This window comes from Cyprinodon tularosa, unplaced genomic scaffold (genome assembly GCF_016077235.1).
Source record: "Cyprinodon tularosa strain WSP-4 unplaced genomic scaffold, ASM1607723v1 ctg12, whole genome shotgun sequence".
In the NCBI taxonomy this organism is placed as follows: Eukaryota; Metazoa; Chordata; class Actinopteri; order Cyprinodontiformes; family Cyprinodontidae; genus Cyprinodon; species Cyprinodon tularosa.
In genome coordinates, this window is record NW_024038003.1 from 805406 (window position 1) to 832623 (window position 27218).

The window sequence follows — 27218 nt, forward strand, 5'->3', positions numbered from 1 at the left end:
GAGATTGTGACATGTGACCAACTACTGCAGCTTTCTATATTTACACTTCCCCCCTGATTATACCCTTTATATCAACTTGTTTTTTTTTTATGAATTACAGTTCCTGACACCCAAATCTATGGAGATCCCCCTTTTTGTCCTTTATCTACCCTTTCCCAAATTAAAAACTTTTCAGTTTTTTTTTTTTTTTATGGTGCTGCCTTTGAGGGATGCAGCCCATTCATTAGTGCGCTTTAGAACTGCTATACACATTTGGCGTGCTTTGGTGGTGCAGTGGTAAGTGCACACGACACCTGTATGGAGACCTTAATTGTTGACGCGGCCGACCCAGGTTCAAATCTGACCTGTGGTCCTTTGCCGCATGTCTCTCCCCCTGTCTCGTACCCCCATTCCTGTCAGCCTACTGTCAAAAAAAAAAAGGCACTAGTGCTTTAAAACAAACAAAAAACTGCTATGGACAGGCAGTGGCTGTAAACTCCAGGAAATAACACCTGAACTGAAGCTTGGTTTTAACAATTAGCAGTTTTGTTAGATCGTTGCCCAACATAATGCATAATCTCAGCATAACTCCTCCAAAACAGAGTAGAAAAACCTACATTGCCAAGGAAGGTTTCATCTACAGTGCATAACCTGTAGACAGAAATCTTGGCTTTTCCATCCTCGTTATTTGAAGACTAGTTTAGATTTGCTGCAGTCTTGGCAGAATCCTTTTTATTAGAATAAAAAATCTAGAGAAGTTATTTTCTTTCACGCTAAGCTAGTGTTTGAGAGGTGTGCACCCAGTCATTTCCCTTGAGAGGAGAAATGAAGTGTGTCCTGACGTGCCGAATGCTGAAATGTCCATCATCCTAACAGGAGACCCCTTTCCCTGCACCTCTCCGTCTCTGGTTGGAGCCTCTGTGTTGACCTTGCTGACGTAAAAAGCCTCGCTCTCCCTCCTCCCCTCGCAGTCGTGACTCACCTGCTCTCTGATCTTCTCCCAGTCAGGAGCTCATGATGCATAAGACGAGGGCAAGGCTCCCATGGATGTGATTGGTGCAACAATGCAGGAAAAAAGAAAAAAGGACAACTGCGTAATTTTCAGGGCAGTCTGCCTTCAACTGAGCAGCATGGATGCCTGACATCAAATATTTATCAGGGTGGTAAAGTTTCTGAAGGTACTGTATCGTTTTAGACATTAAACAAAATTTTCCCTAAAAAGTCTGGATTCCCTGTTATTTTATATTGACCGTTAATTGATTTTGATACAGACTTTATTCTCTTCATAGAAATTAATGATGCTGTTCTGTAACAATCTGTTTTTAGGTGATTTTGATTAAAAGCAAATTGATTTTAATTGTCAATCTTTCTCTAGATTGTCTTATTAAATACAACACAAATAAATTAACCCATTATACCTTTCTTTTCCCCCCCGTTTCTTCAGGGTATCAAAATATAGAACAGGGGTTGGCAACCTTTAAGGCCAAATAACCTTTTTTTTATTCTTAGAGCTAAGGAATAACCTAACAACCTTCCAAAGTGGTTTTTCAAATCACCTTGTATTGTAAGGTGATTAGAGTCCTCCAAATAAACAACAAATTAAGGGAAACAAATCTATACCCTCCTTAAAAAAACAAAATTAATATGTATTGACTAAGCTTGTACCATTAATATAATTCTGTTGCAGATATTCTTCAAAAAAATTGGAATAAGATCCTAAAGAAAATCTGCACAAAGCAGTGTTTTATAGGAGGAATTTCTCAGGTTTATATTATTTCTAAACCAAATGTAGTTACAGTCACAGGTTATAGTCCCCCTCCTTCAAGGATATACCCTTTTTAAAATAGGATGTGATTTCTTCCTTTCTGAAGAGCATCTCAAAAAACTGCAATTGTTTGCTGTATTCTTTACAAATGCAAAAAGAAGACAAAAAGGACAGACATAACCATACATGTATTGGACAGAAAATAGCCTAATGGGTGTGTCCCCTTCAAAAGACTTGGTTTCTTAACAGACTTGCTTCTCAAACTACATTTGTTTTCTCAGCATGCTTTGGGTGTTTTCTAATACCGGAAATATTTTCAAAAAGCTAAATTTGTCTTCTTTGTAAGCGAGAAAAAGGATGGATGCCTTCTTCAGCCAGCTGGCTGGCAGTGTGCAATAAAGGATGGGGGAGGAAGAGTATTGTCAGATCAATGCCACTTTCTTTGACAGCTACACATCTTGATAAACTTTGAATCACTAGAATTGTATGCAGAATTTTTTTATGTTTTTCAAAAATAAAAAAATATTGTATTTAAAATCTTCGTATACTTTGGTATCAGGAGGTTGCCCACAGCTACTCATCTATGTGAGCACATGTGGAAGAAATATCCAATTAAAGGTTAAGGACAGGGATCAACAACTGAAGTCTGCTGTGTATTAAAAATGTTAACTAAAATAGAGAAATTGAGCAAAACAGATTGTTTGGGACACATTCTTTATAAATAATGAAAAAAATAAATGTAAACCTAAATTAAGATTTGCCAATGATGGAAGTCAGGCATCTCCACAAACCGATTACCTTCCCTTTCATTCAGCCCTATTGTGCATGCAGTTTGTGTTTGTTCTTGTACTATTATAATTATTACACACAAAAGTAGATTAAATACAGAATTATCCATACATTTGCTTTTTTCCCCACTTTAATATTTTACACATCACAATGTGCATTAAAAACTGCCATCAGGGTTCAGTAAAAACAAAGGTAGCTGGAGAAACAGATTGAGAATGGGGGGTGGGGTTTGGGCTGGATGAAGGGTGATGGTGTCCGAAACGCCCGGTGCAACACTTGGCCATCTGATGAAGATGAAAGAACAGGGAGGGCGGGAAATAACCAGAACCGGATGACACAAGAAAAAAAAAGAAAAGAAAAGAAACATCTTCACAGCAAAGGCCTCAGTCTCAGAGCAAACAGAACTTCTCATGTCGTCCTTCTTAACCCAGACCCCTAAAACAAGACTACGCAAGCCAGGGGTCCGGGGAGGTGTGGGCACGTCAGTGTCAGCAGTTTCATTCCCAGCCGTGAAGACTCCAGATGAAAAAGGGAAGAGGACAGAGGACAGGCTGACCTGAAAGAGAAAGGAACAAATCAGAATCTAACAGATTTTTTTACCCAAGAAACAAAACTAATTCGTAGTGTTAGAACGGAAAGAGTCAACCGACAGCGTGAGAAAAGACACAAACATCCCACAACCCACTTTATCTCACTGGGGATGAGTCATCGCTTGAACAAATTAATACACAGCATCTCTTCTGCACTGCACCTATGACAAACAGCTTCGCTCTGATTGCAAGACAGAGAGCAGCTGTGGGTGGTAACCGGAAAATTGTGTAAAGTGCTTGAAGCTTAGACATGTCCTACTTGGTTTGAAGAACGAGCCCTGACAACCAGTTGAAATATTGACAGACCAGTTGAAAGGTGTTTTTGTGGCATAAGAGAAAAAAAAAAAGGTACAAAAACAGTCTTGCATTTTTCAGGAAAGTGGTGATGAGTCAGAGAGCTGCATGCTGAATACCAACACCGACTGTTTCCCTTCTCCTCTCCACTATTGCACATGTTTCTAACTAGTTTTTATCTGGATCTGCAGCATTAGGGTGCAGCTTTTAAGGCGTTGAAACACTTACCAGATGGGCTGCTGTTGTGGGAAAAACAAGGATCAGAGGGCTGTCATTGCTGTTTGCAGGTGGAGAGCTTGCGGATTTTGCTGGCTGTGGAAACTCCTTTACGTGAGGGGTTCGACGAGGAGGAAGACCTGCGTTCAGCTTTGGACTTGCTGTTTAGAGACCCCCCTTCTGTCCCATTCACACAAACTGGCTTGGCTACTGCTGGGCTATGGTCTGCATTCCCTTGATCCTGGTACTCCTCAACCACTTGCCCTGAAATAACACAAAACAAAACACCCAACCATAATCAGCCGATGCCCCTTAGAATGAAAGAAGCAGTTTTAAACTGATGGTCCAAGAAGAGGTGCTGTTAAAGGGTTGGGACCACTCAATGTCCTACCTGCTGTATAACTCTCTTTGCGTCTTAGTTTAAACCTAGATTATTGTCACTTGGATGGTGAGACCATCAGCTCCTGAAAGTTGCCAGGTGGTATTTCTACATCTTAAAACACCTTCACTCTCATCTAATCTGAATGTTCTTTCAGAGGGAGATGGAGGTAGGAGTCAATGCACCACCAATGATCCCAATTGTGAAACAAGAAGAAAAAAAAACTAAACCTAAAACCTGTTTCCAGGAATTTTATGCTTAGCTTATTCGACCAAATGTAAGTCTGAATGGAAACTTTAAATGTTCTGCATTCAGTAGTTGTTTTACTCAGGAAGATCATCGATGATGCACCACCTCCTACCTTCAGTTATTCCACTGCTGTTCCTTCTGGCAGCTCTTAAAATACACAACCATCACTGCATTCAACAAACAAGACAAAACGTAATGGCTTAAAAGAAGCCACTTTACAGACTTCTGTATTTTTGCAAATTTTAAAGTAATATAAGAAGCACAATCTGATCAGGGGAACTACTACTCAACAGGTTGCTGATTTAGGATTTTAACTTTGTTTACTAATTGCTTAAATTTTTCCATCTTAAATATATTTCAAGAGAGGTTTGTCTACTTTTGTTTATCATGTTTCACTTTAAATGATCAGTTTCCTGTTCCACAAGAAATTTCCAAGCTTAGTAACAAATGTGTTTGCAGTCAGTGTAAATAAAGACAAATCTATTGCAAACAACTTTCCTTTGTAAATGTTTTAAAGTTTCACAGAACAAAGTTTTTTTTGTTTTTAAGATTGGAGTCATTATAAAACAACACTGTATTTTTAGCCACTAGGGAAACCAGACCTGTAACTTTCAGTTTTAAACCCCCTAAAAGAAACCGGCAACACAATATGCACAATATGCTATAAGGTAATATTTAATCTACGAGTGTTGGAGAAACACAAATTTACAAGACAGGAGTTTTAAATCCTATCATTAAAGAATCAGAAAATCAGAAACTTCAATCACTCAGGCTTAAGATGTTTTATCTGCAGCACTGAGAGAGAACTTCAGGTCACAAACCCACACGAGACAAAAAAAAAAAAACCTAACGGATAAAAACAGGAAATCCATCAGGTGAAACCTTGATGTCATTTTTTGTTATGAAGTGTGGATGTCTTAGTTTGTCACCATGAGCAGATGGGGCTCTGAGAAAACTCCCACACACAAAAACTGTAATACTTGCTGAAATTCACTATGAAACAAAGATCGGAAATCTGCTCTTAGAAGAAAAAAAAAAAAGCCAAGAGGTTCTTTAATGCTAAAGCAAAAACACAAATAGAGCTTTATGTTATCATTCGAGCTCACACTCATTCAAATGAAGCTTCCTATGAGGGACAAAGCCCTGTGTATGTGTGTGTGGGAGTAAGCCTTGGAAAAACCATTCATAGTCCCAAACCGAAACCCTTTCAACTGGACTATTTATAGTTTGCTTCATTCACATTCTGCAGCTCCGTTTGGTTTTTATGTGGGGCACCACTTCTAGATGCCCAACACTGACTGCTGCATTTACATTACAGGCTGTTACCTAGCAACAGACTTGAGGATATGAAGTCTTAGGTGGGGGTAGTATGATTAAAAACAGTCAGAAAACAAGTTAAAGCATTCTGTTAATGTCTCTTCTCCCAAACATCTATCAACAGTACAGCTCATATTAACAGCTAATTAATAGAAACCTTTCTGTTTAGAAGATGAGGAAACAGATGCAGCTTGTTCCAGATGATTGGCAAAGCCCACACACTAGCTTGGTTTGGAGAAGGACCTTATGCCCAGTGGACCCTTTCAGTCACTATTCATTTTCAGTAAGAAAGACAGGTTCACTTATTGGCTGCCTGCATTCCACATTAAGGCTGGATAACCTAATCCGTTTAATCATGATTAATTGATCATTAAAATACTCCTCCACTATTTAAGTAATCAAATACTTCCTAACTGAGGTATACAGACTCTAAAACCTGTTATTTGCTGACTCATTCAGAGCCTTAGTAGAGAAAACTGAATAAAAAACCTCAGCAAAAAAGATTAAAGTAGAAAAACTTCATTGTAAAGTTGCTCAATCAGCCTCACCTGCTTCAAAGTTATTTTTATATCTGATTATAAAAAAGGAAATCCAATTAATCCATTAGAAATTGGTTAATTTCCCAATATATTTTCCCTCCCTAAGGAGTTCATCATAAGTTACTTTCTTGGTTTGCGTCTTTGTAGAACAAAATGCTACACACTACCAGGTCGAGTACCACAACTGGCTTTAGCTTGCTACATTTAAAGCATTTTTGCTAAATTCAGAACGGCTCACGTGGATTTACATTTATAAAAAAGAAAAATAAGACCAACCGTAATTATACTATAGCCCTACTAGTTACAAAAAAAAAAAAAAAAACTATCTGGACTGCTTAATTATTGATTGAGGATCAAGAAGCTAACTTTGATTAATCAGCCTGGTGTCATTAATCATCTTAAAAAATCCTCATACATATTAAAGTCCAATAAAAAGCTCATGACTACTTCAACTTTGGTTTAGAGGAGGAGATGTTAGACTTTCAGTGACAGTTGAACCCAACAGAGGCTATGACCAGTCTTACCTGGCACTGTGAAGTCCTGAGTGTAAATGATCTCATCCTCTCCATCATAGAGCTCGTCGTCGTCATCCTCTGTGTAGCCGTGCAAATCCTCTAAGTAGGGAACAACTGTCATACTGCGCCACTGGTCCCTGCTCTCTGCGCAGCCAGGGATGGGTACTGGGCGTTCAGATGGAGGATGTTTCTTCCGTACCCAGCTAGTAAGGAATAAACAGGGAACAAAGTGAATGTAAATACAGGAGCTGGTGTCTGTCCTAAACTATTTTAAGTCAACTTTTGGATATAGCTTCATTCAAATCTGGCACAATTTCCTCCATAATGGCGTAGTCGTTAAAACAAAGTACATCCTCTCAATAGCGCATAAGAACTCCATGAAAAAGCAGAGGCCTTCATTTAAGAAAACCAGAGAGAGGGTCATACCAATTAACAGATGATAAAACAACACAAGACCTTTATTGACAGGATAAATACAGACAGATTGCCTAAATGATCTCCAAAGCAGCCTAAATGCTTTGGAGATCAGAAAATGTCTCTTGGGATATGAGGCTAATGTTGCAGAGTTGCAATGATCAAAGCTTCGTCCTTCAAAAGATAAGATTGAAGATGAGTTGGCCAAGTTTCATAAAACCGCAACATCACAAACCACCCAGCAAAGACAAACAAACAGTATATTAGAATTATATTGACTATTAAGTATCCCATGACCACCTTACAAGTTGACTATAAATTTGTCTTTAACCAAAATATTGAATAGGTGTTAATTAGGCTCTTATTGTGGTAGTTAAAAATTGGTCAGACATAGCAATAAAAAGTAGACCGGTCATGTGGTATTGGTTTGGTCCTGCAACAGTGAATGTGACGCAGCAAAATAAAATAAAAATAAAAAAAAACTAAAGCAGTAGTGCAGAAACAATTAATTGGATTAATCATGAGTAATCGATTATTGAAATGATCATTAACTAATTTAGTAAGCAATTAATCGTTAACTGGAGTTTAGAGTCTCTTAAAAACATGCCTTTAGCTGATAGAGCGACACACTTAGCCAGCAATTGCAAAAATTGTAAAAAAAAAAAAAAAAAAAAAATAAATGTATTTGCATTTTAGATTTAAAAAAATAAATCTTGTCCGTCAATCAATATGCTCTATCCAGAACTCAAGTGGAAACGTTTTAGTTTCATCTGGTTTAATTTTGTAAAAAGTCTCCTTTAAGGAACCTTTGGCTATCCGACTATTAATTTATTCATCGAAAAATAATTGATTAGCAAAATAATTGTTAGCTGCAGCCCTTTGAAGCAGAGAAGCGCTGTCAGCACTGTGGTTGGTCTTTCACGGTGTCCAAAGGAGAAAGAAACGTATATTATTGGTAACTATTACCTTCAGCCCTAACAGCAATATTATTATGGGCTATAGACATCAGTTCATATTTTCATATCAAGGCTTCCCTAATTTCCAAGTTTGTCCTAGTAAATTTAATGATCATGGCTTACAGATTATGAGAAAAAAAACTTAGCGTCTTAGAAATGGAAGAAATAAAATTAGCATCTCCACAATGTTTATAAGCAGAAGGAAGTTGGAAAATTTATAATAACGAGGACAGTTCTGTGTGAAAAAACATGATGGACAAGTGATAGGTCCTACTGGCGAGAATTCCCAAATGGAAACATCTCTGCTATCTCTGCTTCAACATACGAGGTGTTGTAAGCTTACAGTCTGTGCCCTAAACACCCCCCATAGTTGGTCACAATATTGGGTAGAGGGGAGTAACCAGCATTGAGTATAAAAGCGGCAAACACTGCGTTCTATGCCCTTCTTTGCTGTGCAGAACGTGTTAAGTATACCCCAGCCTCTACCCTCGTTGGTGGTGGCTGTCAGTGAGTGTCCTTTTGACATCTGTGAGGTCAGCAGTCTTCCCCGTAATTGTGAGCTCTGCTGACCATTTCAATGCTTAGCAACCATTTGCAGATATCTTTGAGCTCATTAGCCGATAAGAGTGTGACACCGTGGGTTTTGAATATTTCACTATTTCCCTGGTCTAATTTTTTATTGTGTTTTGGTACACAAAGTAGATCCAGTATTTACTGTAAGGAAGAAAAACAGAAACACACTTACTTGTGTTGCCTGATATTTTGTATGGAAAACCTCTTTGCAGGATCATACTCAAGCATTCCTGCAAAACATATTAAAGAGTGGATTTAATCACTTTCATTAAAAAAAAAAACTTTACCTGCTTCTGCTTCCTGAGTGTTGGGAAGATGTTCATAGCACTTAACAAGAGGAGTAAAGCACGAGGTACAAATCATTTGAAAGAATTAGTTATTGCAACCAAAGACCTTATAGTAATTCCCACAACCTGTGTTATGTCAATAGTAAATGAGCGTCGGTAAGTAGCATATCACTCTAATATCATATTGTCTCTTAATTGTTGTAATGCAGACTGGAATTATGTGTACAGCAGAATTTCAGAGTGCTAATCTAGGGGTGACATGGTGCCTTTTTAACTAATGATGTTCCCGTCAGTCACCAAGCAGAAAAGGGCAGAATGCATAGAGCTGATCGTAGTGCTGTGCCTGCTGAAGGACACCTTTTGTGGTACTAGGCTTATTTTAGACCATGTAATTACGGATGGACCGTTCCTCATGTGCTGCGTCATCAAAGACACACGTCATAGCCACAAAGTAAGGAGACGGGGTGTTTTAAAACAGCAATAGATTGCCACTTTCCTCCATCTATTGTTATAGATTTAGGGCTCAATGCCAAGATTGGTAAAAAGGAGAACAGGTGGACTTCAGCTTAAATTTATATATATATGCAAACACATTTTACAATAACCACCAGAAACATGATCCACCCATCATAATTCTTATGTTATAAACCTGCACAGCAAAGCAACTATTTTCTTTTTTAGAGGGGAAAAAAGAATAGAAAAAAGGGGGACTACGGTGGAGTAGAAATATTGCCGTGTTCATTTCTGTAAGAGCAAAGCCCGACTATAGTGTTTATTATTCTACTCCTGGCTTCAGATCAATGGAAAACACGTCAGCAGCTGAAGGGATTTCTACTGTCAGGAGGAAACCAAGCATGTACAGCAGTCATTCTTACTTTCAGTGTTACAGCATCACCTACTGGATAAAAACTAGAAAGACCGCAGGAAAAATAAGAGGCAGAAAGCTCACTAAAACACCTAAAATCCTGGACAAATTGATAGTTCATATGATTATTTTCAACTCATTTATATAAAAAACAAACCAGTTTATAAATCTGCTGAATTTTGGACAAGGCAATCCCTAATAAAGCATCAACAATCATCTCTCTTCCTCACAAAAAAAAATAAGCGCATTGCTGGGGTCGATGAAAGTATTCACACCTCTTGTAACGTTTGGTCACATTGCAGCTGAGATTTTGTTGACAACATGAGTTCTACTGATTATGATGTGAAAGAAAACTATATTTTTTTATGCAACAACTATTCTGAAAAGTGCGGCACACATTTGAGTTCCACTTCCTTTACTTCAATACAAATCGATATAATTTAGTACACTAGTTGCCTTAGAACTACTTGAGCATGTACTAATTTTTAGGTATGAAAAGGAAAAAAAAATCTGCATAATTTCCCTTCGCTGGTATTGTTCTTTGATTTTACCATTATGTATTTTAAAAAAGACATTTAACTTTAGAGTTGAAACAAATACCAGATACAAATCCGTTGTAGCTTATGCAAGGTTATGCTGATAAATATCTTTAATATAGCCATTTTGACCCTTTCAAAAAATAAAAAAATTTGATGAGCAGACTGAGACCTCAGTAGTTAAGCACTGATGTATCCTCGAGGACCAGGACTGAGAACCACTCGCTTAGTCTGACCCTGTAAACCCATAAGTACTGCAGCAAGGTTTGTTTATATTTTTTTTAATTAACAGGATATCTGAAGTAATCCTGATTGTGTGCTTGTGTTAAATTACTTTTGTTAATAGCAAGCTGGTTAATTCCTCACAGCAGATATGCTGTTGCAGCTTAGGCTAAATATGAACTTGTACTTGTTGGTATGTTTATTGAAAAGTTGTTTACAGTCTTGGGTCTCCGGACGTCCCTTGGAAGACGGGGCTCGTTCTGTATTTAGAAGAAATGCTCCATGCTCTTTACTGAGATGACTAGAGTGAGATTTGCCTGCATTTCTGATAGAATAAATACAATTAACGGCCAAGTTGCTCCTGTTTTGTATTGCTGTCCCTTATAATCTACTCAGAGCAGTGTGTAGCAGCCCATCTGTTAAGTCAGGCCTTTTTCTTATGCATTATTCTGCTCTCCTAACCGCAATCATTACAAACTCTTACTGCTTGTCATGATTGCGTGGTGTGGGGGCACTGCCTTTGGCCGCGATGGGGGGTGGAAAGTCAAAACAGCTCCTTTAGAAAATGTCTGAAAGAAGAGATTTTTGATACATGCCTTCTACCTAACCTGAGAGGAATTTTCCTAAACAAATGGCAAAAAAGGGCTCTGGAGGCCTTGTTGTTTTTATTTTCCGATGTATTATAATATGAAACCCTTAAATGTCTCTGTGGGAAGGTGCTGCATCATTAAAAGGTATGATTTCGACCTGGATCTAGTATTTTTCATGTTTATTGAAAACAAGCATTCAACACGACGTTTACCTCTCAGCAGGTCTGACAGGAGGGGTCCACACTCCTCAGGAACAGTGTAGTCTCCTTTACCAATGTTTTCAAATAGCTTATAGATGTTGTCTCCCTCAAACGGATACAGACTTGTCGTAATGTTATATCTAAATGTAAAGAATGACCGGTCAGGAACAGTAGGGGAGGCTAAAATGATCAAACTAAAATGAAAACAGCATGGTAATTGTTACTCACAGTGTTACTCCAGCAGACCAAATGTCCACTTTAAACCCTGAAAAGGTGTCCAGTCCATTGGCGATCTCTGGGGGCTGGAAGGCTGGTGAGCCCTGACTCGTACGACATGTGTCATCTTCTGCAAACGGGTGAAGGGCCTGAAAAAGATGGAAATGAGGAGACTGTGATGAAGAATTTTATTAATATTTCTCTACTAGATGTATATTTGATTAACTACACTATGTTTTTGTCATTTAAATCAAGAACAAATGTATGTTGGAAACTAAACTTTGATTTATATAAAAAACTTTTAAACAAAAAAAACTAAACTTAGTCTGTAGACATTTATTTATTTTTTTTTTAAAAGACGTCTCGCAAATGCATACGTTACAATGTAAACATATCACATTTTAATCACTTTACAATTATAATCCTGAGGGTTTTTACTTTGGATTGTTCGTGACAGAACAACATAAACCCGTGCCTAAATTGAAAAATGAAGGGAGATTTTATTCTGACACGTGTAGGACAGGATAAATGCAGCTCTTATGTGAAAACCACAGAGGTTTGTTAGACAACATAGGAGAACAACCAGAATCAAAGAGGACAGGGATAGGTAGAGGTTTTGATTCTCAAACAACACCCCAGCAGCCTTAGAATTTTCTCTAAGGCTCCTTGTGTGTTGAATTGGCGCCATATAAATAAACTGAACAGAATTAAAATAGAGATGAACAATCCATCTAAATGGAATCACTGCAAACCAACAAAGTCATGGACCCCTAATAACTGACAGGTCAGGTAAGGTGGTCAGCAATCAGAGAAGCAGCTATCAGGGCCTGTATGAGAATTGAAATGTGGTGTTAGCGCTGCAGGTGGTGCTAAAAAACACAGTCCCGTTAGAGAAACATGGAGGCAGAAGGATCGTGCTGTGGAGACCTTTAGGAAAGCTGGTTGGCGAAGATAAATGGAGCTGGAGAAGACTTCAATTTAGGCAGGGGTTCACTTTACAGGAGCTGACTTTGGTTTTAGATTTTGCTTTCGCAAATGGCTGAATCATGTTTTTAGATATAAAAAGGTAGTGGAGTCATATCTCCAATGTTTTCCCAAATATCAGGAGGAAACAATGTTTTGATTCAATGCAAGGGACAGTGTGACTATTGTTACAAACCAATGAACCTGCTGGTGAAGACCGTCAGTCATCCAGGTCATAGTCATTCCAAAAAACTTACTGTTTTTAATTTTCTTTTTTTGGAATACCACTGAACCTGTTCAAAACAACACTGACAATATCACAAATCTTGTAAAACTTTATCCCTTTATGCTTTCAAAAACATAAAGGGCTAAAGAAAAATCCCACGTAGCTAAAAAGCGGAGATGGTTGATTTGCTAAAGACTAATAGTAAATAGACTTTGGCTAACCTCTGCGACTCCAAGGTCAGAGATTTTAAGAGATCCATCCGTAGTCAGCAGCAGATTTCCTGGTTTAATGTCTTTGTGAACGATTCCCTGGCTGTGCAAATATTCAAGTCCGTCTATGAGTTGGCAAAAGTACCTGTAGAGAAAAAAACGACAGAGAAAATTAGGTAATTATGCATGTTGACAAAAGGAAAAAGTCTTATTTTATGGATATCAACAAAAAATATTGGAAGATAAAACTAAATTAGAAGTTCTGTTTTTACTGACAAAGCATATAAGCAAAAAAAGAAAAAAAGCACTATGATTACAACAACCATCAGTCATTAGAAGCATTCTGAAAGTAACTATATATTAAACAGTCGTGCAGAGTTATTTTAACAGTATTGACCCTGCAGACTCGGATCTAAACTTAGGCCAAGAGAAGCAGCAGGAGAAGGGCTCAGACTAAATATAGCTTAGAGGCTCAGAAAAAGAGAGACTTGAGTAGGAATGGGGAGGGCGGGGGGAAATGAGGGGCTTACCCGTGAGCTTGAAATACTGGAAACCTTTTCTCCGGGACGCTGTCCAGCATTTCTTGCATTCCACAAACACAATACTCCATTACCATATACGTAAAATAGGAGTTGAGGATAATTTACTGCAAACACTGATACTTAAAACACAACTAGTTTTAAACCAAACAAAATGTATAGGATTATGGGTAAAAAGAAAAAAAAAAGCCTAATATATAATAATAAATGTAGATAAAACTCGATCACAAGTTGAAGGATATATTTTCTGCTTCTCTTCATTATAGAGTACGTCAACTAACTGGATCACATTCTTGTGTTGGAGTCTTCTTAGCAGCTGAATTTCCCTAGAAATAAAAAAAATAAATAAAGACATAATCAAGCAAAATGTGAATTAGAGCCTTGCCAGGTCATACTGGCAGCACATTTTGCTTAAATTAGGACAAAACTGTATGCATACATCAACAGCCCTGCAAAAAAGCCTCTGATTATAATTCATTCCACCAGTGCTGCCATTAGTTGAAAGTAAACTTTCACTTTTATGTACTAGGACCAAAACAAAAGTCTTTGCTGTATTTATAGTTTGCAATTCCTTCAACTGACTAGTTTATGTATTGTAGCTTTAATTTTATCAGTGTAGTCCATTTAATATGGAAATGGAGTTATTCTTTACAATTTAAGGACTTATTATTCAAAACATTAGATTATGATGGCAACAACACACGTTTTAAAATAGTGAGAACCGATCCCTTGGACTTGATTGCATCTTAACATTGTATTTGTTATTAGTGTTGTATATCAGAAATATAACAAAATCCTTTATTGCTCAAATAGTGTTGACATGGGAACCGGAGGAAAGTTATAAATCGATGTTTCAGGTTTTTAAAAAGCTGTTAGATTGCCTATATATCTTTTTTCTGCTATTTTATCAATTAAAAATATATTCCTGAACAATGTGAGCTTTGTTTATTTACCCTTTTTAATTTGGCTTACTCCACCAGAAAGACGACACAGGCAAAACAACAATCGCATGTGCGTACCCCAAAAATGAGTTTAAACAAAATTTCAAGAGAAAATCTGGTGCAGTGACAGTAAGTTACTAATGACCTCTGCAGGTGAATATGAAAGTATGCTACGTAGATAGCAGCTGCTTACACAATGATCTGATTAATACTAGTTCCAGCACACATCAGCCAGCCAAAATCTTTGGCAGATATCAGCTAATAAGTGCACGTGTTTCATTAGTGCATTCAGCAGCCATGCCCTGAGATCACAATCAGCACATGCATCAAAGCTCCCTCCATTTGTTATCCATTGTTAATGTTTATTTGATGTGTTAATGTCTATTTCTTTGTTTAAATCCAGACTTGTGCAATATTATGTTATTTTTTTCATGTAAATGGAGAAACCCTGCATCTGTTGATTTCTAATAAAAATCACAAGATAAAGGTGCCTCCCGAAGCTTAGAATGCTAATAATATTAATTACAATATGGAGGTTTTCTGATCTGCTAACGATGAGCCTTCACGTTTGCAGGGGGACTTGGACTATATTTTATAGATATCAGTACAACATAGAGACAATACTGTGGTTGAATACTAGGATAATGACATCAATAACCATTAACCCATATTTCCCCGGACATTCTTTTGCTTAAGAGTATCTTTACCACTCAGTGTAAACTGTATACACCAAGCATGATCAATAAAGGCCGTGATAAGGGGAGTGTTGGCCTAGTGGGTTAGAGCAGTGCACGTGTGGTCTGCAAAGGTTGCAAGTACCCGGCTTGATCCACTCAGCCTGCATTCTGGGTTCCTGAGCAAAACCCTTAACCCCCGATTGCTCCCTGGGCTCCACACAATGGCAGCCCACTGCTCCGCAAGGGGATGGGTCAAAAAGCAGAGAACAAATTTCCCAATTGTGGGACAGTAAAAGGGATTTACATTTACGATAAGCGACAATATCCTAAACAGGCCAACTATATATTTCATACAATATATACAAAGGAATGCAATATTGTGAAAATGTACACTTCTTTAAGTAGCCTCTGTGATTTTGTTGAAAAGGCACATTCAGTGGTGAGATTGGAAAAAAAAGAAGCTTTTTAAGTTATGCTGCCTTCAAATATTTGTCATTTTTATCACCATTGTATCAAAAAAGGAAGTGGGTATTGATTATTTTCCTAAGTATTTGATATATAGAATTTGAAATGTTAGTATCCTCACAATCCTGTAATGAAGTGGAGAAGTTACAAAAGTAACATTAAAAGAGTAAACCTCTGCAGCACCAAGCTGCTTGATGAAACCTCTCTTTGTTTAATACAAATAAGAAAGTTGTCTCTTCTCATGTTTTAGATCAGGGGTGTTAAACTGTAGTCCTTGAGAGGCGGTAACCTGCAGCTTTTAGATGCGTCTCTGCTTCCACCTTAATTCTGAGGAGATTCTTGTTCAGGTAAGTTGGACCAGGGACACATCTAAAAGCTGCAGGGCACCGGCCCTCGAGGATCCTAAATAAACCCAGAGTTGAGAGCAGCAGTATAAACAATAGTAGGGCTGAAACAATTAATAGTATTAAACGTGATAATCGATTATTGAAATAAATAATTTTGAAAACAAATAATTTAAATCAAATAATTTAGTAATCGAATAATTGTTAACTGGAGTTTAGAGACTGTAAAAACTTCTTTAAAACTTTCTTCTTATTATAGCAAAATTACAAGAAAAATTATATATAAACATTTTGCGTTTAAGATAAAACAAGCTTTTTCGTGTGTCCATATGCTCTATCCAGAACTCCTGAAGTGGAAATGTTTTAGTTTCACCTGGTTTAATTTCGTTAACAGTCTTCTTTCAGGAACCTTTTGCCATCCGATTATTAATTGAAAAAAATAATCTACAGATCAATATCAAATCAATTTGCAAAATAATATTAGTTGCAGCCCTAACAATAGCTAAGCTTTGAAGGCAGTTGTGCACCCAACCTGTTCTGTTTCTCTTTTTCAGCCGCACTAAATCTGGAAGAAATAAGGATGAAAGGTCAATCTGATGCTCATGTGTTTATAAACTGCAGGTATAAAACCAGCTTAAGGTAGATGTTCACTGCACAGTATATCTGATTTGAATTCTTAAAGACCATTTTCATTTCAAATTTGCAGACAACAGAAATTAACATGCACTATCAACCCATAGCTTGACAGCTGAACTGTTGAAAATACAGACTCTGCATCACACTAAAAACACCAAACCCAAAATACTGCATATTTGCACCATATATATTGAATGCTCTGAACTTCCATTTTTTTTGCATCATGTTTTTTCTCCAACACTGTTTACATTTGATCACTGCTGAACTTTGTGGAATAGAAATGTTAATTTACTGTCTGAAAGCTGTAATAAATGAAATGTTGTTTTATATACGCTGTGTATACAAAATGAAAAATAAAAGTTGTTTAAGTTTAAGCTTTATTAAACAAGCACATCATTATATGAAAAGTGCCTACATGCACAACCCCCATGTTGTGCAAAAAATATTTAAAACATCATAAATAACTTTTCAACCTTCATAAAATATTTTCATAACTTTTGTGATTATACGCCGACTAACTAGTTGAATGACACCGCTGTCATGACCCGAGAGTCCGTGTCGCTTTGCCAGCACTAAACAACTTTGAGGAGGGTGGTAGTAAACCTGCTTTACAAAACAACTACAAATGGGTAGACCTCCACCTTAACCCATTCGTTATAAAGATGGAAGTCTATACGACTACATTTCTCATCAGCACATCAGTCGCTGAAGAGTTGGGTGAGTTAGGGGGACGGTGGTGGCGGAATGCGATACAGAACCAAAGTTAATAGTTTCTTATTTCAACTACAATGGATTTACAGCCTCAATGATATTTGTCTTTAACAGCCACTGGAAACAGAAATGTAGTCCAATCCAACTTCAGGGGACTAGGACATCGGTCTTTATTTCCACAAAAAGCGCCAAAACCGAAAGTTCTTTAGTACTGCCTTAAACTTTGAGAGAACAAATAAGGTTAAAAGGGGTTAAATTGATTGCTGATGTTACAAAACAGGGTCCACAAAACACTATAGTATCCATCCTCACACAAAATGTACCCTGGATCTCTTTTGTGCCTAACTATTAAAAACCTGACAAACTGTGCCCATTCTGTGCCTTTAACACATTATTTGAACATGGTTGTTTTGGGCTTTGTGAGTCTCTTCCTTTTACAGAAACACACAAGCAGTAACAGATGCATCGCTGCGGTTTCTCTGTGCACATTCAAGAAAAGCATAATGAAGTAGCAGTTAATTATCTAGCCCTATTTATAGATGTAAACCGTCTTTGCCTTTCACTTGAACAAGCACATCTCTCATGTACCTCATTTTTGTGTGTTACTGCATCCCAACGGCTACTCCATAACACAAAGTAATATCTCTGCTGACACTGGAGGATCAGTGACTGCTGCAGTCCATCTGCAGCTCAGATTTGTACCGAAAGACCTTGTGTACTACCGGCCCTCAGGCTGCGGTGCTGACAGGACTGCAACACTCAGCGATACTGAAGAGACTATAGCGCAGCAACCACATAAACAGATCATCAGAACTTCAATCCACGCTCTGCTGGGCTCTGGAGGTGTGTTTGTGTTCATTTGCGTTCCTGTCGTTCCAGACACGCATTCACAGACTGTTACCATAGAAACAGAAGGGGCACTGCTTAATCAATACAAGCATGAACACGCCCATCCCAACAGCAACACCCTACAAACAGCAACCATTTCATTAACAAGAATACGGCATGCTGAACATGCACCGTAGTCGGCCTTCACAGGCAGACACTTCCCAGCAATTTACCCGACTATGCCAACTATTTAAGTTAAAAGCCAAACCTGCAATGTTTTAACTGCATTTCACTGTGCAACATAAAGGCATGGGTCAGCAAGTCATAGATACAACAGCATTATGTTTTTAACTATAATCCTGCTAATAATTAAGTCTTTCTGACGAAATATTCAGCAAACTGACAGAAAGCCCTCTTTTTTTTGTAATCCAACATATTCCTGCACACTCCCAGTTAGCTGACTGAAAGAACGCTCCCACACTTTCTCACTTACAGACACATTCAGCTGCCGAAAATATATTCAATTGCCAAGAACAATTTCCAAAAACCACAGTAAAAAAACAACTCTTTGGAGAAGAGGAGCTTACAAATATTGAACTGGAACCTGGGTAGCTACCAGTTATACACCATTAAACCACTGCCTCAAACCATTGGTATTACCCATTAAACAATAAATAAAAAAAAAAACAATGTTTTAGGTTTTTGGTTAAATTGAAAAAAAAAAAGAAAAAGAGAAATTAAATGGACATCATTATAACTTTACTCAAAGATTCACTATATTTTTTAGCAGAATTAGAAATGGGTATTACCTATATGTTTTTAATACACTAGATCAGTATTTCCATAAATACTGTGACTGGTAATACTTTTATCTTTTTTGTTATTATTAGGTGAAAAATATTTATTGCAACTGTGTACTGGTGCGATAAGGATAAGGCCCACAGACGGCCACTCTGGGTCCCTGAGCAAGACCCCTAACCCCAAACAATTTCTCCAATGTGAGATCAATAAAGTTTAATTATTATCAATTATTTTCAGTTAGAATATTTCCAAAACCTCAACTCTGCTGTTATGGCTGTTACCTCCACTGTGTACATTTGTTCAAAACACTTCCCATAAGAGCACAAAGACAGAACACCTACCTAAAGTGCTGGACCTCTTAGACAGGCATATGAATTTAAGTGATATTCCATTCCTGAACCATGGAATTTAATATGACGTCAGCCCACCATTTGCAGCTGTAAAACCTCCAACTCTCCTGGGAAGGCTGTGCACAAGGTTTAGGTGCATGTTTATGGAAGTATGATGCCCATTCTTCAAGAAGCAGATTTGTGAGGCTTTAGACTGAAGCTGGAAGAGAATGTTTGGCTCTTAGTCCCTGCTCCAATTCATTGCGATGGCGTTCTATTTGGCTGAGGTCTCTAACACCAAACTTTCTCAGCTATGTCTTTATGAATCTCGCTTTGTCCAACATTTACATTCATATTGAAAGAGGAAGGGGCCATCTCCAAACTACCCCCACACAGAGGCATGGATTTGTCCATGCAATCAGAATTATTTCACTGGAATAAAGGGACCACGCCCAGCTCCTAAAATATAACACCGCGATATAAAACCACCTTGAATAAACAGAACACAATTTATTCAAACAAGTACAGTTCTCGTGACACCTCCCAAACTCGGCCATTAGATTGCCAGAAGAAATGGGATTCGTCACTCCAAAGAAGGCGTCTTCGCTTGAGTCCAGTGTTGGGGTGCTTTAAACCACGCTTTGCTTGATACCTGACATAGTGCTAATATTTCTGCAATATATTGGGATTTCATCTTAAATCAATCCCTCATACTATCCCATTCCGAACTTGGAAAGTCAGATTGATCATTTGTAGCACCCCAGTTTAATTCTATAGATTATTAATCTGGGACTGTGAATCCATTGTTTGGGGGAAAAGGGGGTCATTTAGCAGAGCTTCCTTAACTGACTTGGCATAGCAACACCTAGTGTCTGCCTACCAAATTTTGGTTTTAGCCAATCACGGTTACAAATAAACTTGCACTTGTACTGAACTGAACTGAACTGAACTGAACTTATGTGATGGCACTAGCTATGCGTACGTCCTCCTGCACTGCCATGTATATTTTGGCTCAGCTGTAGGCTCAGCAACTCTTGCTTTCTTCATGTCGATATGTCCCCACTTAAACCATAATGTTGGTACATGATTGGACAGCTCATTTTGCTCAGTCTCAAATGATTGAAGATGCAGGACAAAATGGACTTGCATCTATTTTTCAATGAATAAATACTGAGAGAACTCAGCTTGTAGAAAATTCCTATTCCCATTCCTATTCCCACTCCGTGCATACAAAATGACAAATAAAGAAGTCTAAGTCTAAGTCTAAGAATGTGTTATAATCATCCTGGGAAGAAAAATCAGCTGGATTGCTGTAATTGACACCTTTATAGGTGGCAGAGTTGGTTTTTTTTTTTGGTGCCTAGTCCTGCTTCTCTTCAAGACATAGATACAGGCTCAGCTTTTCCTGTGACCAGTTGTATGTGCTCTCCACCATCCTTTTCGACATGAAAAGTGGCTCAGAGCTCAGCTGCTTAAAGGCATGCACTGTGCGATTTCTTTTCAATCGTTGCACGCAGCTGCAGCTCACACTGTACGACGAAATCCTGCGGTATTGTTGTACAGTGTGAGTTCACAGCTCACAATGTCTGAAGCACGATGCTCTGATAGGATCTACCTGCTCACACTGTACGTCTAAAAACCACTTCGCACTCAGCTCCGCAGTGAGACGGGGCTGCTCTGACTCGTCTATCAAGAAGCCAAATGAGTAGAAGAGGAATGTCAAGCTCACTAGAGGGAACCGTGCTGCCTTGGCAATTTGTGCAATTTTGTGTGCTGAGAGCCCTAAAATGAAAATGTGCAGATGTATTTGGACAAACACATGGCTGAGCTAACCTGACTACTACAGTCTGTCAATTTTACACAAAATGAACTCCATTTCACTCGCACCCCTGCATGCTTCTGTGTTTTCATCTGAGAGGAAGAAGAAGAATCCTTGTTTGCGCATGCCCAATGCGAATGACGGTCGACTGAAAATCAAATATGTAGGATTTTCTCCAAACCTCACGATTCCAGATCGGGAGGTGGGCGTGAGAGGCTGATCGCCTCTCGTTACCGCCTGTACACTACATGACCAGGCAGAAAGTCTGCCCGATCGGAAAATTCTCGCACGACTGGAAAGTCGCCCCGGAAAGGGCAAAAAATTAAATAAAAATTGCACAGTGTAAGCCTGGCTTAACAGCTTTTCTTTGCTACACAGAGCCACCTATGGAGTCAGTTTATCATTACCTTTTCTGAGATAAAAAGTAATTATGGATCAGCGATACCCCAGTCAGCCTCAGAGGGCAGCTGCTCACACCAAGCCTAATCCTGCTGGAGATAAATGATGAGTAACATCAGCAGAGCTTTCAAAGTGGCTCATATGAATCATCAATGGGATTGATTTCAAGTGTGGTTTCTGTCTGGGATAAATAGTTAAATAAGATTTAGTGAAAAAAGAAAATGGAAGTCAGAAATGAACCCCCTCCACAGAAACCTAGGTTTTTGGTCATTGGCAATGTAGCCACAATAAAATACTAAATAATACTCTGATTTTTAGTTCAAAATAGCATATCAAACAGTGAATCTAACACTTAAACAACCCAAATGTTGGGCTGCATACTGATCAATACAAAACTTCTAGGTAACTTTCCTGCAACTTTCTTTCCATTCAGCATCTGTTTACACTCCAACTGCATGATAAACAGAAAACATTACCAATAGCTAAGGTGCTCCATCTACACTGGGTAGTGGAGTAAAACCGCTGCAGTTTACCCAGTGTAATATTTACTTCATGCCACGCCTCAGATATGATCTGCCCAAATGCTACAAATAAGTATTTTTCTGTTTAGAGAACACATTTTGCAGGCAGCATTTGCCTTCTGAAATGTGACCTGAAGTGTGTGGACAGGCAACTGCTTCCACTTTGTAAAACATGATGTACATAGGTACTTGTCAGCATCTAGAAATTAAAATCATTAACTTCTAGTTCTTTTGGGACAAATGAACTAGATAATAAACCTATATAAAAAGCAAGGCACAGCTCAACGGGGTGTACAGCACTCTATTCTACTCCAAGTAGCCTTTAAAAGCCTTCTGAGCACTATACAGCACTAAAGCAGTACTCAACCAGCATTGATGGGGATTGAGAACTACAACAAATATTATGACAGTTGGTATAAAAATGATAATCAATTAAAGTTAGTGAGGAAATCAGATAAAGCAAGACAGCTATTGAATACAGCCCTGTTCTCTGTATTAAGTAAAGCTTAAGAACAAGCAGAGCTTCTTTGGCTCCGAGTGAAGTCATTCTGACAGTTTTCTAGAGATAAGTCTATTATTAGCACAGCCCCACAGTGAAAGGCTGAAGTGATATTTAATAAGACTAATGTGATTAAAACTTTGGCCACTCATTAGTAAATGGGTAAGGCAGAAAACCCATTGATATGTAGGATAACAGATAAATCTTTAAAAGGCTGTTATAAAATTTTAAAATTAATAACTGTCAATCACAAAAACATTTCTTTTATGAAATTGATAAACTTAAGAGCTCTTCCCAGATAAAGAAAAATAAAACAACAACAATTTCTTCCAGAGAATGTTCAGGAAAGCCACCAGAAATAATCACTTAGGACATAATTAAACTTTTTCTAACTGCATAGTGCAGGAAAAAACAAACAAATCCATAAACAACATGACAATCATTACAGAATAATATGTGAAACAAGCAAGCCCATTCATAGTAAGAGTACTGTGAAACACATTTTGACTCAAAGATTAATTAAAATCCTCACTGCAGTGACCAAAACCAGCTGGAATGATAGTATGATGAGAGTATTAATTCCCTCTAAACATTTTCATGTGACAGCTACAACCTTCAATTAATCTTTTTTTTTTTTTAAATGGGATAGAGCAACAAAGCAACAAAGATGTGTGGGAGCATATGTTGGTGCAAGCTGTAAACTACACAGATTTGGCCTTAATAAATTTATAATTATTTCAAAAAATCATGACAAAAATTCCGATAAAAGGCAGCCAGAGAATGGAGTAAACAAATGCTGCTCTGATTAGATGAGAACAAACATGAGGTCTGCCACACACAAAGGATATGCTGCGTAACACCCAATCCCAGAAAGAATTAGGCCTGAAACAATTAATCGGATTAATTGATTATTGAAATAATCGTCAATTCATTAAGTAATCGATTAATCATTAACTGGAGTATAGAGACTCTAAAACATACCTTTAGCTGACAGAGTAACCAACCATGAGCAGCAATTATACCAAAATTATAAAAAGAAATAGGTAAACATCTTGCAATTAAGAAAAATCTTTTTTGTCTGTCAATATGCTCTATACAGAACTCCTAAGGTGGAAAAGTTCTAGCTTCACCTGGTTTAATGTCGTAAAAAGCCTTCTTTCAGGAACATTTTGCTATCCGATTATTAAAAATAAACGACAGATGAATCAATTTGCAAAATAATTGTTAGTTGCAGCCCTAATAAAGAATCAGAACTTACTTTTTTACGTTGGCTTCTCCATTTGGAATCCTTCTAAGCTTCTTCTTCTTTAGTATCTTGACCGCTCTGCGACAAAGTGTCTCTGAGTCCAACATTTCTTTCACTTTGCCATAAGACCCTTCCCCCAGCAGATCCCCCATCAGATACTTTCCAATCATCTTGGCCCTCTTCCTCCGTGGCTGATAGATCACCTCGGTAGAGTCAATGCGGTGAATGAAAGTATCCATCTCCATGAGTTCATTGTCATTTAGATACTCAAGATGAGGCAGGTCGCAGTCACTCATGATTGCAAGATTTACAACAGCTTAATCACTATGCTCAACAATGGTTAGCAAATGGCTACGATGGGTACGGAAGTGTGGTTTGTTGTTAACCTTTTAGCACTAAATGAAGTAGATCCATTAGACAGGATGAATGAATAACAGGATGAAAAAGACTGAAAATAGATAAAGGGGAAATAGGGCCTGAGGGTCAGGAAACGGGTGGATGAACAATCTGAGATCTGTAAACATTAGGGCTCCTTTTACTCAGGGGCAGGGGGTAAAAAACAAAAAACAAAAAAACAAACAAAAAGGTGCAGAACAAGGTGGGTCCAGTGATGTGCTAGAACTTAATACTGCTCATTATGAACTAGGTTTATTGAGATTAATGCTGAACTGAGACAGTTTTGCTAATTTATTTAGGCTTTTAATACTATTCACCTTCCAGTCAAGGCAACAAGTCTTTCTTTGAAACCTTAGAGCCGTACATTTCTGTCAGAGGTCCTTACAAATGGACATAGTTCCTGCAGTGTGTATATAGCCTGATCCAAATGTAGATCAACAATCAGAGTAGTAGGAGCGTCTGCCACTAGTGCCAATCAAGCTCCCAAAGGTTGACTGGACCATCCAATATGTTGAACCGTTCTTAGGTGTCCTCCATGTCACCACAGTTTCCAGAGCAAGTCACCTGAGGAAAATTTTCATTCAAATTAGTTTTAAGTTGCAATTAAAAAAACAAAAAAATTGGTATTAGGAGTGTACCTACACAAAAAAGCCTAGTATGTTCATCCTATTAACTTTTTTTGCAATAATTAGGCAGGACTAGTAGTAAAAATGTTTAAAGAGAACAGACGTGAAGCAAGAATGTTAGGCTAAAATAGTCCCCACCCCTTATTTAATTTCATTGCTTATCACAGCATATCTATGGAGGACCAACTCTGCCACATCTAAAAATAAATATCGAAATAAACAAATGTTCATAAATAAATAAGCATTCAATTAATTACCCCCAAAAATACAATAAACAAATAAATGTAGGTAGAAATTAAATCATACAGTGAGACATAAATGTATATATCTCTTTTAATTAGCTTCTAAATAGTGTTTAAGAAATAAAGAGGATAAAAAAATACAAAGAATAAAAATATTAAATCATGCACATAAATAAGTACATAAAAAATAAGTAATAAATAAAGTTTAAGATTAAAGTGGACAATAAATAAATAAGAAAATTATTACAAAGGTGAATAATTAAAGAAGCTAATTAAAAGAGATATATAAATGTAAGTCTCACTGTATAATTTAATTTCTACCTACATTAATTTGTTTATTGTATATTTAGGGGCAATTAAATGCATGCTTATTTATTCATTGAGCATTTATTTACTTTTGTATTTATTTTTAAATATGGCAGAGTTGGTACTCCATAATATTCAACCCAAATTCAAGTTAAATTTTACAGAAATCACACATGTACTATGTTAATAAAAATGTTCAGCAACAAAATACTGGGGCCTTCATAAAACAGTTAGATACAAAATTTAGGTAGGTGCACCAAATAATATTTATGGGATCAGAGTAAAGGGGATAAGTACGACAGCACCTTTTTTGATTTAAATTTAAATTTGATTTAAAAAGTATTTTAAAATTTTCTTCTTTGGTTACTAAACAGCAATATCAAAAAACGCACATGTACATAATATGAAATTCAAGCTGAATTTTACAGTTCAGAAGAAACTGTGATGTCCATCATCCAACATTTGAAGGGTGCAGGCTAAGTTAGTTTAGCGACTCTGGATGAATGAAAAAGATTTCCAGCATTAAAGTTCTTAAAACGCCAAAACGTTCAACCGAGAGAACACCCGCCTGTTTTTATTTTAATAAAAAACAACATAAAAATGTTTGCTTTCACCGACAGCGTACAGTAGAACATTAAGAGGGGGGGACGAACGAAACGTCGTCACACAAGTGTAGCTAAGGGCTGGATATGCAGCAACAGAAGTAGCTATCCAACTTCATTTGCCGGTGAAGCCATACAGGCTTATGAGAGCGTTTTCTTTCATCTGCCTGTGTTGCATTGTGTCCATTCAACAGCTGGACCGACATAAGCTTTAGCAACATGTGCATTCACAGAAAAGACACACATAAAATACAACAGATGAATCAAGCTAATGCGAGCTAACCCTCAGCTAGCAGGACGCTCGGATTCCAATGTAAACTGCTACCTAGCCATTTAAAAAGCTAACTAGCTCCTTCTGCAGACTCTAGCTGATAAGCATGCATCGGCAATAAGGTTAACTCACCCGCTGAGTGTCCGTCCGCGGAAAAAGCTGTTTCTCTCTCCGTCTGACACAAGACTAATGCATTTTTTCGGACTATTCGTGCTACTCTTGCCTCTCAGGTTGTCGCCATCTTGTTTACCTCCCCCCTGAACTCGCCCCACACGTTACTGCGTCAAATCAAAGTTTTCAGGGAGGAAAGCGGCTGCTGACAACGACCTCTGCCACCTTTGGTTCAACTTATCATTTAATTAATTAACAATTTCCACTAATACCGGTAAATTGATCCGGCCGTTTTTGTTGAATACATTTAAATGACCCAATTCCTTATATATATATTTTTTTTATCAAACTAAAGTGTCATTTTCGTTTCTTCTCCCTTTTTTGGTCAAGGGCGGCGCAAGATGGGGGACCAGGGGTGGCCATGGCCACCCTTGGCCAATCATTGATCACCCCTATGGCCACCCCTACCATTTATTTCCCTCTAATACAGATGGTGGCAACAGTAATAATCTCAAGTGGAATTTTCAAAACATTTAAATTTTTCATACATTGACAATTATTTGACAACAAAAACAATGTGGTTTATTATGCACATCAATATACTAACATTAAAGAAGATACGTACAGAATTCAACCAGAAATAGCTTTTGTGTTTCATGGAGTAAAGAGAAAATTATGTCTCTGGAAGTTATCTAGGAGTCTTCAGTGAAATCATAGATAAATAACTATAAAAAAAAAAAAAAAAAAACGTATTAAATAATCAATTTATGTAGATATTAGTAATTGTACATATACATTTTATGCAGAATGATTACTGATAAAAGTAGGTAAACAATGACAATGGAAAAGATGTTCACCCAAAACTCAAACCTGAAAGAATTTTATCCACTATACCTTTTATCTAGAAAGCACAGATGTTTGAATATTTTCACCTATTTGTTAGCAAGGATGTTGGAAAGTATAATTTGTTTTTATTTAGAAAATATGGATGTTTTGTTCGTTAATTTTCCTGGAACAGCG

At 37.5% G+C, this 27218-nt stretch overlaps 1 protein-coding gene across 1 annotated transcript; it reads right to left on the reverse strand.

Annotated features, from left to right (window-relative positions):
* Positions 1-2634: 2634 nt before the first annotated feature.
* stk11 (serine/threonine kinase 11) lies at positions 2635-26376 on the reverse strand. Its single transcript, XM_038270190.1, has 11 exons — positions 26220-26376; positions 23657-24604; positions 13671-13754; positions 13420-13509; positions 12902-13034; positions 11504-11640; positions 11288-11415; positions 8748-8805; positions 6642-6835; positions 3646-3897; positions 2635-3089 (listed from the first exon to the last, which is right to left on the reverse strand). The coding sequence occupies exons 2-10, from the start codon at positions 23938-23940 to the stop codon at positions 3689-3691; spliced, it is 1317 nt and encodes a 438-aa protein (XP_038126118.1). The 5' UTR covers positions 23941-24604; positions 26220-26376; the 3' UTR covers positions 2635-3089; positions 3646-3688.
* Positions 26377-27218: the final 842 nt, after the last annotated feature.

What these genes read in the sequence shown, in the direction of transcription:
- stk11 (XM_038270190.1), bottom strand. Translation starts at nt 23,940, where the DNA reads ATGAGTGACTGCGACCTGCCTCATCTTGAGTATCTAAATGACAATGAA. An exon ending in AATGAAGAGAAGCAGAAAAT is followed by an intron (nt 13,510 to 13,670) that starts ATATCCTTCAAC and finishes CTCCTATTTTAC; the next exon opens with GTATATGGTAATGGAGTATT. An exon ending in CAAAATATCAGGCAACACAA is followed by an intron (nt 6,836 to 8,747) that starts GTAAGTGTGTTT and finishes ATTCCTTACTAG; the next exon opens with CTGGGTACGGAAGAAACATC.